The following is a 13,452-nucleotide window of genomic DNA, read 5'->3' as shown; positions in this document are numbered from 1 at the left end:
CCAGGGGGGCCACAATAAGATGCTGAGCCCTTTTAAACCTTATTTCCCTGACTCTTCGTGCATTATGTAGTCTTTTTATACTGAGCATGTAGGCTACTATAAACCTTTTAGTTTATGGACGAAACTAAAATAATTAAGTTCTTGAAACTACATTTTTAGCATGGGGTTCCTCCACAAGACAGAGTCACAACTTTAGGTAATAAAGCAGGATTCTTAGTAGTGTACATTACTATAAATTAAGTTTCAATTAAATTAGCACTAAACCAGTTGACACATGTAAGTCTTAATTAAGAGGCTTTCCAGGTTTCTGAAGGAGGCCTCACAGGCCCCGGATTATGTGTGTGTCTGTTGGTTTGGTAATTGAAAATGTTTGGCAATATCTACCCCTGAAGTACAACATGCATTATTACCTATCTTGTCTACCTGTTTTTGCATTCTTTATATTCCTTAATACATTTGTGGTGAACTAAATGACCACAGACAGGGGCTTGCAGCTCATTTTGCATTAATCCTAGTTTTGCTAACACTGACACTTTGGAAGCCATTACAAATAATGTAGGTATCATACAAGCTCCTACAGTCCAGTGTTTATAGTGACTTCACAATAAAGAAAAAATATAAAGGTATAATTTAATACAAAAAAATAATGATTTGCTTTAAAGTAATTTAATCTAAACATAGGGAATGATCTCAAAGACAGCTACATCATGATTTAAAGTCTCAGATAAATTTCCTTATTCAGAGTGTTATTACTACAAGGTCATCAACTGAGTTGTTGAACAGAAGGCTACATACATGCAGAACATGCATGACCTCTATCCCCTCGACAAGATCAACACAGAAACAGTGAACCTATTGTTTCCTCCACACCAGGACTCACTCGCTCACTCAAACTGTTACTGCTTTGCAGAGGATCATCAGGTCCCATGTACTGGAGAACATGATATAATGTTGTCAAACATACCCTTTGTAGGATCATATGGATGGATGAACACAAGACATATCTATCTTTATCAAATTAACATTAGACACCAGGTGAAAAAGATTATGGATTATGTGGGTTAAGCCTCATAAACCAGAAGACATGTCAAGACTGCAGCTTCTTTAGTCAGTGACCTGGAGCCGCATCACGTGGGCTGATTTGTTTGAGTTTTTAAAAGCTTTATTCTTCATTATAAAATGTACAGGTTGGGATCATCCTGTTCTGTGTGAATCTTCTTGTGACCAAACTTTTTTGATTGTTGGCCATATACATAAAAATATGAGTCATAATAGTAATAGTAAATGTGTAGTTTTCAACACTTTCACAATTAATTTTCTATCACAAATAACTATGCAACACTACTGAACAGTTTCACTTTTGACATTACAGTCTTTTATTGGTGTGCCCACATATTACAAAAGGCATTTCTGCATCTGTAAATTAATACAATACTTTTAAACTCTTAATACAGTGCACAGCCTAACTATCCACTCAAAGTATCATGTGTAAATCAGTAAATAAGTTCAAACAGGCAGATATTGCCAAATATTGTTTTTTGTTCATGGCCTAATGTAGATGTTAGTCCAATATTAAAATGTAACAAACAGAACAGGCAGAAATTGTAAAATATTGGTTTCTGTGTCAAGAGGTTAAGACAGTTTCACTACTTTTAGCTGACATCTAGTGTTTAAAGTAGAACGAATGTACAAACAGTGCAATGTATTTAAAACAAAATGCTTAAGCCACACTCTAGTTATGTTCTAAAAATGGGCCGCAGTTGGCCCGTTGGCCACACAAGCCCTATGGTTACATGAGCAAAAACTCTTATTTTGTAGACAGGAAACAAAGGAACTTAATATGGAGTGGAAATTGTGTTAAGTGTACTTTTCCACTTTCTGACCTATCAAACAGAAGTGTTACTAATAAGATGATTCATTTTTGCATTATAATAATTACTGAGACAGAGGCTTGGTAATGTTATTAGTTCTACCTGAGAATCTCCTGCTACGAGTCAAAATAAATTAATCAGATTCATTCACTTCACTCACTGATTAATTCTCTTCCCTTTCTGCAGTAGAGTGTTCAGCTGAGTGCGTCTGAAGAAGATAAATAATAATTAGACATCAATCTAAAATCTTGTTTTATTGTGGCATAAAGTTGTGAACTTTGAGCATAGGATCTCAAAGGTGGTACAGCAGCTCTGAAGAACACATACTGTATATATAGGCCTACGCAGAAATACATTGAGAAGAATGAAGGCAGACGTGTTTGTCATTATTACACGATTCTGTTAAATAACCAGTCCTACATATGACCCTTCTTTATTACATATTTCAAATTTCAAAGCATGATTTAAAGAGACAGTCAACAGAGTTCCCTTTTATCCGCTCATGTTGGTCTTGGGACACACCATCACAAAGGACATTCACCAATCTTGAAGTCATTAAGTTTTGAATGTGCAAATGAATTACTATAGGCCTTAGTTTACAATCTCTACACAGAAAGGATTGTTTCTGGTGCTCAGTCTCCACCTGAGTTTTACAACTCTAAACTCATTCGGTTGGCTACAAGACATTGAAGAAAATAAAAGGTTACATGATTTAAACAAGTTAAAAATTACCAAGAAAGAAGCATTACATTGTGTCCTCTTCCATAGAAATGTCTCTGTGGATAACGTCTGTATGAAAAACTGACAAGAAAACATGAAATATTCATTTTTGGCCTTTTGTTTGTGAAAGCCCTCACTGTAAAAAAAAAAAAAAATAGCAGCAGTTAAGGCAAAAAGATTGTTCCCCATGGTTACATTTATACCTGAGTACCTAAAACAATAATGATCAATCTACATACTGTGTCATTGGAGCGAACAGTTTTGGTCTATAGAGCATAACACAGAGAAGCAAAATGTCTAATGTTTTATTACTCAACGCAATGAAAAAGCTAAATGCCATAAAGTTGCTGAATTAGATACTCGGCAACAAGAAAAGCAATCTGTACCATTTGTAATACATAAGCAACTAAGACAACTCATTAAAATAACAAAGAAAATGCATTCATTTTTCATGGATATTACAATAATAAAGAGTCTACTCTTACATCCATTATGCAAGCTTGTCATGAAACATGAGTCGTGGTGTTTGTGCTATAAGCCACTCGTAAACGACACGTTGTTCTCTCTGCTGATGTTCTCCTTCACTTCCCCAGGCAGTGCGTCAAAAAGATGGTCCTCCACAACCAAGCCGCTTTTGCGCAGCAGGCGGCAGTTTCCTAGCTGGACGGGCAGTCTGTCCAGACAGTTTCCTCTCAGCTCCAGCTGAGTGAGCTGGACCAGCTGTCCCACCGTCTCTGGCAGCACGGTGAGCGCGTTGTTCCCCAGACACAGCGCCTTGAGCTTGGTGCATCTGAACAGAGGCTTGGGCAGCGCCTCCAGCTTGTTGGAGTTGATGGCTAAGTGCTGGAGGTTGTGGAGGAGACCCACATCTGGGGGGAGCACTGTGATGGAGTTGTGGCCCACGTCCAAGTACCGCAGTTTAGGTAGCGTGAACAAGGCCGGGGGCAGGGACTCCAGTTTATTGTGAGAGAGGTGGAGAGACTCCAGAGACTTGACCTGGCCGATGGAGGACGGGATGGTGATAATTTTGTTGTGCCACAGTTTAAGGCACGTCAGCCTCTTGAGGTGCTGGAAGCTGATGATCTCCTCTATGGTTCGGATGTTGTTCGATTTCAGATCGAGCTCTTGTAAGTTGGTCAAGCTGAAAATAGCGTGGGGAATCCTCTCCAGTTCGCAGGTGTGCAGCTCCAGTTCAATTAGATTTGTCATTTTCTTCAGACTATTTAGTACCAGAAGTTTTGTACCATCATTGTGCACCACTAGCTTAATCAGATGCGGCGATAGCTCTGTGATGTTTGTGGGCATTTTTGTGAGGTTGCTCTTCAAGCATAAGGTCTTTAAATGCCTCAGATCTCGCATGGACTCTAGACCAATCATTTTGTTATTTTCGGAGCTCAAGTTGCCGATTAGGTTAAGCTCACGCAAACTCCTCAGCAAATACACCCACCCTGGGATCTCGGCAACATCGGTGAACTTGACGTGAAGGCAGCGAAGATGGTCACGGAGGAAAGCAAAGCCTGTCTGCTCTACTTTGGCAGGACAGTGCAGGAGATGGAGCTCCAGCAGGCTGGTCATTTGGGAGACCTTTGCCGAGAACCTCACCTCAGGAATCAGCTCCAGTTTCAGCACTTCCAAGTCTGTGAGATCAAACACTGCATTGGGAAGACCAGAGAGCATGAAAAGATGCAGCTCCTGCTGGTCCAGTGCGTTACGGATCACAAGCTGCCTTAGTTTTTCAAAGGTCCACTCGTGATTGAGGCTGATCTCCCTAAGCTTGTTCTCACTGACCTCGGACAAGAAGACACCAAAGCGTTTGGAGTAGAGTTGGTCGTACTGGTCAACCATGTGTAAGAGGAATGCAAAGTCATTTTTGACATCAGGAATGTCACTAAAGCTGCTCTCTTCCCGGACCTTCTCGAATGAGTACTCTTTCAGAGGTCGTCGAAACACCCAGAAGAGAGAGTACAAGCAAGCCATCCCGTAGATCAGAATTAAAGCCATGTAGCTAATAAGCAGCTTGTTCAGCATGAAAGCCATGTTGTGCGTACAGAAAAACTTTTTGTATCCCGTTAGCTGTTTAATATCAGGTTCACAATCGTGCTTAAAATTGATTTTTGCCAAAAAGGTGGAAGTGTAGGATAATATCAAAATAAACTTGACCGTTTTGACAACGGTCTGCGCTACGTAAAGTTTGTAGATGAAATCACTGTCCTCCACATGAGCTCGGAATTTTCGTACTTTCTCAAACAGGGCTTTGGCTTGTTCCCCGTCTTTTTTGTCCAGGATTGTCATACTACTCGGGACCTCTGCGATGGGCTTATCTGCAGAGAACTTCGCCCCAAGCATGGGTGTGGAGGAGTTGACATTTGTGCTTTCGTCCTTCCCCTCTAAAGAAACATGTTTCTGTGCCATGGAGGTGCCGGTCAGCCGCTGTTTGTTCTCCTCGGAGTCCTCACAAGCCGTTTCAGACAAAGCCTTTGTTGTCCAGGGAGACTCAAAACATCTACCTAGAATCGAAACAAAATGCTCAATCTTTGAGCTTGTTTTGGGGTATTTGAACCAGAAATTGCTACTGACCATGAGAACAATGGTGTGGATGAGGGTGAGGTAAGGAAAGTATTTGGAATACCAGGGCAAGGCAACATGGTAACATATTTGGTTGATGAAGATATATTGTTGATAGTCCAGGTTGGTCCTGACCCCTGTCGGTTGAGGTTGATTCATATATTTCTCTGCCACCACAGAAGTGTGTTGGTGTGTGACATGGATCTCATGGACAACTTCGTCCGGTAGGTCCTTCGTTACTAGGGGGATGGTGGTTGCTACAGGGGCTGCTGATGAGGCCTCTCTCTGTGCGCTCTGCTGCGTGAACGAGTTAGACTTCACCCCCGAGGCCTCCTCCGGTTCCTCCAGACACGGAAGGCAAGCCACCTGGTCCTTGGTGATCTGCATGGTCATGGCGAATATGGCCAGCATGAGCATGACCAGCCCCAGGTAGTCCATGAACACGTCCCACCATGGCTTCAGGATGCGGTACGTCGGCTGGATGTCATTCAAGGATGCAACCTCAGTGAGTGTGAACATCACTGCAACAAATAGAGGAGAGTAGTTGGTTCAGCATTAGGGCTACACAATATCTGCACTATGTGGGTCACATTGTGGGACGTGCAATGTCAAATAAGGAAATTAAAATATTACATTTTTGTCTGCTTGATACAATATATATATATATATATATATATATATATATATATATATATATATATATATATATATATATATATATACATATATATATACACACATATATATATATATACACATATACACATATACACACACACACACACACACACACACACACACAGACAGGTACTTTAAAGTCGTCTGGGGAAAAAAAATTTATTTTCATATCGCAAAATACATTGCAGAAGATTTGGCAAAGTTATTTTTTTCCAGTATCACACACACAAAAAAATAATTAAGCGGCAAGTATTTTGATAATCAATTTTTCATCAAATGTTTGCTTCAAGTCATTTTTAAGCAAAATATTCAAACATGTCCCAGTTTCACCATTGTGAGGTATTTAGCTTTTCTGTTTTCTATCATCGCAAACCGAACGCCTCCGGGTTTTGGACAGTGGGTCAGATATAACAGGACGTCTGAAGACATCATCTTCAAAACAGAAATTTGTCAGTTTTCTGACATTTTATAGAGCAACTGATAAATCGGGAAAATTAATCAACAAATTAATTTATAATGAAAATAAAATGGCTAATGGCTGCCGTACAACCTCTGTTTAGATCACCAACGTCTGTCACATAAACAGTCCTTTACAACTACTTTTGGTACTACTTCTGGGGGAAATCCATCGCAGGTTGTGAAGAGAGTGACACATTTACAGCTGCACATGGTGTGACTGTGACTGAAGGCACGGCTGCGTGTTTATGTGCTCCATCCTTTTTTCTGGGTGTGCCAAATTCAACTCCGACTTTGCAATCTAGTTTAATGTGTTAAGCAGGTTATTATAACAGGACGTTACTGGGAGAGGGCAGTGCTTTGATGTTGCCATAAACCAACTGTTCTGACTCACTAAGACGTTTGGCACACACGTGTTTCATTTAGTCAAACACTATTTACTTAGTGGATGTGGCATTTTCCTGGATCATCTTTCATCTGTTTCCTGCTTATAATCCACACTAACACAATTGAAAGACAAGATTCATGTGATTCTAGGGATAACTAAGTAAATGATAATGTGTTGTTTCTTTCAGCCCTTGGACCTTCACTGAAGAGCAATAGTTCTGTGACACATGTTGAACATTTCATACTGCACTACGCACTGAGGCACATAACCCGTTGAACTGCAGTCCAAAAAAGGAGGCATTTCTTCCAGGTAAGAAGGCTGGATTTGGAGCATTTCTACGAAGGAAATCTTTATCCTATGAAGTACGAATGTTTTGTTTTTTTTCTATGTAGAAGATACTGCGTCTGTTTGGCTCCTGTGCGTCAAAATGAAAACATATCCAACTCTATATTTATTTTAATATTATATTTGAGAGGCTTTCCACGTTATAGTACATTTTAGAGGAGAAATTCCAATTATACATCGTCTTTTTTGATCAAATTTGTCAAAATAAAAAATGCGAAATTCTGTAGTTTGAGGGTGACTTTGTTATGGGAAGCACTAACAGTTGCTGACACTGAAATTTAGCAGTCGATGCCAATACCAATTTACTTCTGTTGTAAAAACAAAGCAATAAATTTCATGTACTTCAACATGCACTTCTTTATTACTGTTTGCATACTGTTTTTTGTTAGGAAGTTAAACAGGTCGTAATTCCCTGTCTAATATCTAGTTTATATTGCTGTGAAAACATCTCCTTCAAAACAACTGTATTCATTCAACTTTCTTGCATTTATTTTTAAACAAGATTCAATTTGAACACATCATGCTATTTATAATTTACTTTCACACTTTTTTTGGTCATTTTTACTGAATAGAGCCTGAATGCACCATAATGCAACTCTATGGAACCTCCATTCACCTGCTGCTAACATCTAACAGCTAACTGCTCATGTAAACTAGCTCTACTCCTGTAGATTTCAACACGGATTTGTTGTTCATAATTTGGCATTAATAGGGAAAAAATAGTGTGCATCCCAAACACACTTTCTATCGGCCCTGGAACACTGTTAGTCTCGAGCCCTGACGGTACAGTAGACACGAGGACGGTTACCTTTTCATCGACTTGGTGCCAAAGTATCGGTTATTGTACCATCACTAGTTGACACCCAGTTGCGTTACCTTCAAAAACCAGCAGTAACAGATTGAAAAGGTTCTCACAGCTAAAAATAATTTTATTTCAGATCAGTAAAAGGGACATTATATATATACACACACACACACACACACACACACACACTATGTCACATGCAGGCTCATTAGAATATAATGAATATAATATTATACTGTGTGTATATATATATATATATCTCATTTAAGAAGAGATTTTTTTTTACATTATTTTAACAAAGTCAAAGCCACTTTACTGTTGGTTGACGGTGCAAAATGTCCCACTTTGGGGTATTACTGGTGGGTTAACGTCTTGTTTTGATAAACTTGAACCATGGGATGGAGACACGATTTCTAAATAACCTCAGACGTATCTTTGGTCTTTTTGTACAGCAATTTCTACATATATGCTGACATGAGATATCTGTAATAAACTTGTTTTTTGACACGTTATGAGAGTAAATAATTAAATGAATGATGGCTGAATACATTTTGACATGCTTAATGATTTATCTAGAGAATGCAGCATCGCAGGTGATGTTTGTTTACGCAACAGTGACACAGTTGATAGAGGCTCCAGTAGTTTATAATGGTCAACCCTCCCCCAGTCTCTTCAAACTTAGCAGAGGTAACCCATCTAAACAGGCTGCTATGGGGAAAGGATAATAAAACTTAGTGTGTGGGGCCCCCAGGACAGGGCGGGGCCTTGTACCACAGGGGGCCCTGGCCGCAGGGCATTGCTGCCTTGTACAGATAGACTACATACAACTGACCTCCCCATGTGATAGTAGCCACTGTTCTGCATGTTAAGTGTAATTAAATTACGACAAATGGTGAGTTTGAATGTGGAAGGATTTAGTGTAAACTAAGTTAAAGCCCGTCAGACGGATAGACATGTGCTCCAGATAGAAAGAAAATTGGTTGGCCATATGGAAAACAGGCTGTATGCATTTTGTGTTTTGTTTAGGTAGACTATTTCACCACAAGAGGAAATAACACATGTCTGTAATTGGATGATGAAACGTTTGACTTTTCCCCCTCACGTCAGGAGTTCTTGCGCAGTTAGTTATCTGTTAGTGTAGGCCACTTGGGATCAGGTGACTTGTTGAAACATGTGAAATTGAGAATCAGCATGTGTCCGGCGTTAAACATTCACGCCAGGTAACCAGTTTCTTATCTGGAAACCATTATCTGCTCGGAACGCGGGAAGAAACAATATCAGTCAGGTTATTGAATATTACTAATATACTTTAAAGTATACATTTAAAACAGAGTAAAGGAAAATACACTTACTGCCTGCGAGGCGTTATCTCAATCCAATTATTTCTTCCTCCGCCTGCATGCCACTTTTCGCTCCGTTGTTCAGGTGCGCCTCTAACCTAATTTCTCAGCCCTGTTCACAACTGTGGGAATGACGCCGGTGTGTAAAACAAAGCTCTGAGGAACATTTGTTCGTGACAACGCGGTTTGTCGGCTACATCCCTCATACCTGAGCCCGGGGAGCAGAGCCGGCTGCTTGGACGTATGTCTGACAATATGCGAAGACAGACAGACCTCCAGTGCAATGTATTTCTAAGAAAGGGCAGATCCAATATGGAGCCGTAAAGACCGCTGTTGTGGGTGTTATGGGCGCTTTTCATTGGAGGATGACATTACGGCGACTACCAGAAGACACCGCCTGCTGTAGCTTATCTGATGCTGCATTCAAAGAGTATGGAAAAGTGGGTACAGACAGAGCGACACAGTCAATGGCTGAGCGGAAAATACTGAAAGTTTACATTTACCTTCACGTAAACACTAATGTGACAAAGAAACATCTAAACGTTATTATTTTTCCATAAACGTCTTCTAGTCAATGTAGGCATACGTACATGCAAAACATTTGTGGAAATGTTGGATTATAACGGTGTTACGTGTTTTTTACATGAGCAAACATATTATACTACACATCAATCCCATCAGAAAATAGACCTCTGTGAGACTTAGGTTAGACCAAAACAGTTGTAAAGATGCTACTGCTTTCCACAAAGGCTTGAGTAGTTATGTTAGTTATATTAGTAACGTTGGCTGGGGTCAATGGGGTTATATTTACCTTGGTACAGTACGCTATTTACAAAGTGTTGTAGCATGTCTTTGAGAATTATAATGCCTGAACTATAATATAATATATAATATATTAAGTAAGTCATAAGCAAGTGGAACAAACGAGATGTATTACAGGCCAAAAACGTGAATGCTTTAAAAAAGTATTATACTTTATAGCCAAGTCCTACCAACTGAAAACTGAGCTCTCTTATCTCCCGTCTTCCCAGCGTCACATGAACGCAGCACCAGCTTCCCCCTCTTTGTTTCAGGCTCAGAGTACCAGACACCACAAAATGCATCCTGGTGTTGAAATAACTTAGCAGACTAATTTTGACTTCTGACATGTGCCTTTTGTGCACATGCCACGTGTTTGACACGATGCCTTGTGTTGTTACAGTTAAACTAAACTAATGTGCCAGATAAGGCAACAATGTGTCTCTCTTTATGTCTGTGTGTCTGTATGTATGTCTGTCTGTCTGTCTGTCTGTATTGTTGGTATTGACAAACTCAACAGTCAATAGGACCCTGAGTGCGTAAATCATGCATCATTTCCAGCTCTTTCTGGATTTGGTTGATGATGCACTCGGTGGAGGAAATGTCTCCTCAGTTGCAACCCATACAGGTTTCAACCGGTCCTGGGCTGTTGGCTGCTGGCACTCTGTTCTCGCTCACGCTGCCCTTGTACTTTGAGAGGAAGAAAAAAAAAGAAAGAAAGAAAAGCAGCCACTGGGGCGTGTAGTGCAATATGCCAGGGTTACAAGATCAGATGTGCAGGTGGTGTGTGACAATACATGAACACATGCAAAATGATTACACTGATCATTGTCTGTGTTTTGTACCGGCTCAATAGCAATAAGGCCAAATGTTTGCTCAGAGTTGAGTGAGGCAGTTTATAGCTGAGTTTATATTGGCTCCCTTAAAGAATTCCATACGGGGTGGACAAAGTGAATGAGAAAAGTAGTGATAGTGGCTGTAAACTCTCTTACCTTTCTGACTGGGACACACAAGAATTCTTATCAGACAGTTTTCAGTGATACCCTCCACAACTTGCTGACAAATCATTGTTTGTAATAGTTTTTATTAAAGCTGAAAAGAATAATCAAGTAGTCGTCAACTTTTAAATTGATCGGTTTGTTTTATTCTCTATGCAAGTAAAGTGAATATCTTTGAGATATTTTAGTCGACATTTTTTAACCATTTTCTGACATTTTATTGACCAAACTAGACTAATCTATTAATCGAGAAAATAAGTTTTAAAAAACTACAAAAGACAAAAAATAAACACACAAACTAACTATAAAAAGTGTTCATACAGTAACAATAATTATTAAAATAAAGGAGATAAGAAAGAAAGAGCCCACTCGTGTTCACCTGTATGTTAAGTCATTAAAAAAGGAGACTCCTTTTATAAAAGACAAACGCTTATTCCAGAAAAGTAAATATATATATTTTTAAGTAATTTAGGTTGGATATCATTAATTCCAATGAAGCATTCTCTGTCATTAGCTTAACCGACTCTCTATAGTCAGGTCAGTTTGGGGAGGGGAAGGGAAAAAGTATAAAGATTTAATGCTTTGGTTTGTTGTGGAACAGTGGTTGGACAGTATGGGGTTTCCTGTCTGTGGGGGTGATGGGGCCAACAGCTGGGGACCCCAGATACCCCTAGCAACAAGCTCAGTGCATTGAGAATTGGCTCAATGAGATATAAATAATTCAGCGAGGACCTCCTTCTCTGATTTGTAAAGAATACACCGGGTAGTATCACGTTCACAAACATTAGCTGGTGGTTTAAATGCACACCAGATATACACTAGTGAGGTCTAAGTGGTGAAAAATACACAGTCATTCACTTTTAGAACAAAGCTACAGACCAACAACAAACCTAAACAAACCTGTTTCTATGGTAATTACTTCCTGTAAGCACAATAAACACTGAATGTATGTGTGTGTGTGTGTGTGTGTGTGTGTGTGTGTGTGTGTGTGTGTGTGTGTGTGTGTGTGTGTGTGTGTGTGTGTGAGTGTGTATGTGTGTGTTTGTGATGTGTGTGTGTGTCCAGACATGTGCACATAGGCTGTTTGCTTTCGCGTGGATCCTTTGTTATTACTTGACATACAGTAAGAGTAATGAAGAACTAAGATGTGGTGTGATATGATGTTGCAGTGGGGAAATCAATAAACAGTTGCTGAGACATTGAGGTAGTTAGTACAGTGTGTGTGTTTGTGTGTGTGTTTAAGACAAAGACAAAGAAAGAGACTGAGAACACGTGCCTCTTTTTTCTTCCGCTTGGACAGCAGGTGTCAACTTGCTGGACCTGTGATATCTGTCATGCTGTGACAGAGGTTGCACATCATCCATGGTATCAGAAAACATGCATTGAAGATACGTGAAAAATACACGTGAATGCTTCTCAGCGGCAGAAAAAAAGAAAGAAACATTATGCAACAGTGTAGGAAAAAAACAAAACAAAAACATTGTTTCCTAATCTGCTGCTGTAAACAACAAAAATATATTTGAATGTTGCTTGTCATTTGTCGTCCTGATGAGACGGCTGTTTTTCACCAAGTTAGAATCACTCACATGCAGAGGTGGAAGAAATATTCAGATACTTTACTGCAGTAAAAGTACTAATAACACACAGTAAAACTACTCCACTACAAGTAAATACCCAGCATTCAAAACATATTTAAGTAAAAGTATGTATGACCCCTGAGGGAGAAATCATGATGGATGATCTGTCCATGGAAACTAATCACTAATATCATCATCCAGTGAGTGTCACTGCTGAGCCAGGCCAACCTGACACACTCTTTTTTTTATCTAGCTCCACCTGCTGTTGTCCTGATGCATACTGGCATTCTTGACTGATACTGTTGAGGTAATGACATGCATTACAACCATTCATAGTAAACTCTAGTTTTCAAAGATGTTTTGTAAGAAATTAGGTTGTAGAAATAAATGTAGCCTATGTTGCCCCACATACTATAAGTATCGGGTCCTTTATGTTATATAATTGTTATTATTTCATAAATATTTCATTAGTAGACAGATTTGTCATTCTGTTACCACAAAATCTGAAATCAAATGAGTCTTTGTGGCAATGTGTGGTTCCTTCACAGGCCTGGAAGTATGATGCAGAGGAGCAGTCACAGATTGGTACAGAGTCAGAGACACAGGCTGGCACTGTCAGACAGCAATAGCGAGTCTTTATAACTTTGTCAAACATTGTAAAAAGGGAAAGCATTTATCTTGTTCTTATTGCTCAGCCAATAATTGCTGTGTGTTGTGTTTGTTTATCACTTTATACCTCAATTACGTAGGCTGGTCTGATGAGTATAATTATATATTATAGGCCTACTTCACACACACACACACACACACACACACACACACACACACACACACACACACACACACGCACACACACACACACACACACACACACACACACAGAATATATTGAAAATAAAAACAGTGTTTAG

General features: G+C 39.5%; 1 protein-coding gene across 1 annotated transcript; it reads right to left on the bottom strand.

The window, feature by feature from the left end:
* Positions 1-2,106: 2,106 nt before the first annotated feature.
* Positions 2,107-9,489, bottom strand: lrrc8da (leucine rich repeat containing 8 VRAC subunit Da). Its single transcript, XM_029453906.1, has 2 exons — positions 9,181-9,489; positions 2,107-5,677 (listed from the first exon to the last, which is right to left on the bottom strand). Coding segments are annotated over exons 1-2 (2,556 nt in total). The 5' UTR covers positions 9,182-9,489; the 3' UTR covers positions 2,107-3,122.
* Between the last annotated feature and the right edge of the window lie 3,963 nt (positions 9,490-13,452).

The sequence above is a fragment of the Cottoperca gobio genome, chromosome 17 (genome assembly GCF_900634415.1).
Source record: "Cottoperca gobio chromosome 17, fCotGob3.1, whole genome shotgun sequence".
Taxonomy (NCBI): Eukaryota; Metazoa; Chordata; class Actinopteri; order Perciformes; family Bovichtidae; genus Cottoperca; species Cottoperca gobio.
Note: the sequence above shows the minus strand (reverse complement) of the source record. Positions and strands in the feature narration are given on the sequence as shown.